Source organism: Manacus vitellinus, unplaced genomic scaffold (genome assembly GCF_001715985.3).
Source record: "Manacus vitellinus isolate BGI_N305 unplaced genomic scaffold, ASM171598v3 scaffold_140_pilon, whole genome shotgun sequence".
Classification (NCBI taxonomy): Eukaryota; Metazoa; Chordata; class Aves; order Passeriformes; family Pipridae; genus Manacus; species Manacus vitellinus.
Genome location: NW_021939007.1, coordinates 140,106 through 141,173, shown reverse-complemented (window position 1 = coordinate 141,173; position 1,068 = coordinate 140,106). Strand labels below are relative to the sequence as shown.

The window sequence follows — 1,068 nt, the reverse complement described above, 5'->3', positions numbered from 1 at the left end:
AAGCTGCTTCCACCTCCTCCTCCAAGGCCAAAACCACTTCCACCTCCTCCTCCGAGGCCAAACCCGCTTCCACCTCCTCCTCCAAGGCCAAACCCGCTTCCACCTCCTCCTCCGAGGCCGAAACCGCTCCCGCCGCCCCCGCTCAGGCTCAGTCCACCAAATCCTCCTCCCAGGCCGGCCCCGCCGGCCAGGCTGGAGCTGGAGCTGATCACAGCTGCAAGGAGAGGAAACCAGAGGGTTGGACACCTGCTGGCAGCCACGGAATCATGGGATGGTTGGGTTGGAAGGGACCTTAAAGCTCATCCCATCCCACCTCTGCCCTGGGCAGGGACACCTCCCACTATCCCAGGTTGCTCCAACCCATCCCTGGACACTCCCAGGGATGGAGCAGCCACAGCTTCCCCGGGCAATCCCTCATTTCCAGGAAGGACCTTCACCCACAGGACCTGCCCCCAACTCCCACGCCCTGTGCGAGCCCCTGCTGAGGGTGGGGGGCTCCGAATGTCTGATTTGGGGCAACCCCTCCCCTTTTCCCAAGGTCCCTCCCAGCCCCTCCTCCCGAAGCAGGGCGGTGGGACGGAGCCCCGGGACACTCACAGTAGCTGATGGGGTTCAGTCCCTCCCCGCTGAGCCTGTTGGGGGGCAGATGAGGAGCAGATCAGAGCCCAGTTTAGGACACGGGCAGAGGAACCAACCTCTGACCGGGGCAAACCGAGAGCTGCCGGATTCCCGACGGGATTCTGCCCCCACCTGGGCTGTAGGATTTGGGCTCTGGGCTGTAGGGTTTGGGCTCTGGGCTGTAGGGTTTGGGCTCTGGGCCGTTGGGCTCTGGTGTTCTGCCCCCACCGGCTCTCCTCCCCCTCCAGCAGCTTCCTGTAGGTCGCGATCTCGATGTCCAGGGCCAGCTTGACGTTCATGAGCTCCTGGTACTCGCGGAGCTGCCGGGCCAGGTCCTGCTTGGCCTGTTGCAGGGCCCCCTCGAGCCCCCCCAGCTTGGCCCGGGCGTCCTTCAGCGCCAGCTCCCCGCGCTCCTCCGCCTCGGCCACGGCCGCCTCCAGCCCCGAGCGC

At 65.9% G+C, this 1,068-nt stretch overlaps 1 protein-coding gene across 1 annotated transcript in view; it reads right to left on the bottom strand.

Annotated features, from left to right (window-relative positions):
• Positions 1-1,068, bottom strand: part of LOC108643163 (keratin, type II cytoskeletal 6C-like) — a 152,669-nt gene that overhangs the window by 28,368 nt on the left and 123,233 nt on the right. Inside the window, 3 exon segments of the mRNA XM_029958136.1 lie at positions 14-214; positions 598-632; positions 847-1,068. Coding sequence (XP_029813996.1) covers positions 14-214; positions 598-632; positions 847-1,068 — 458 coding nt within the window.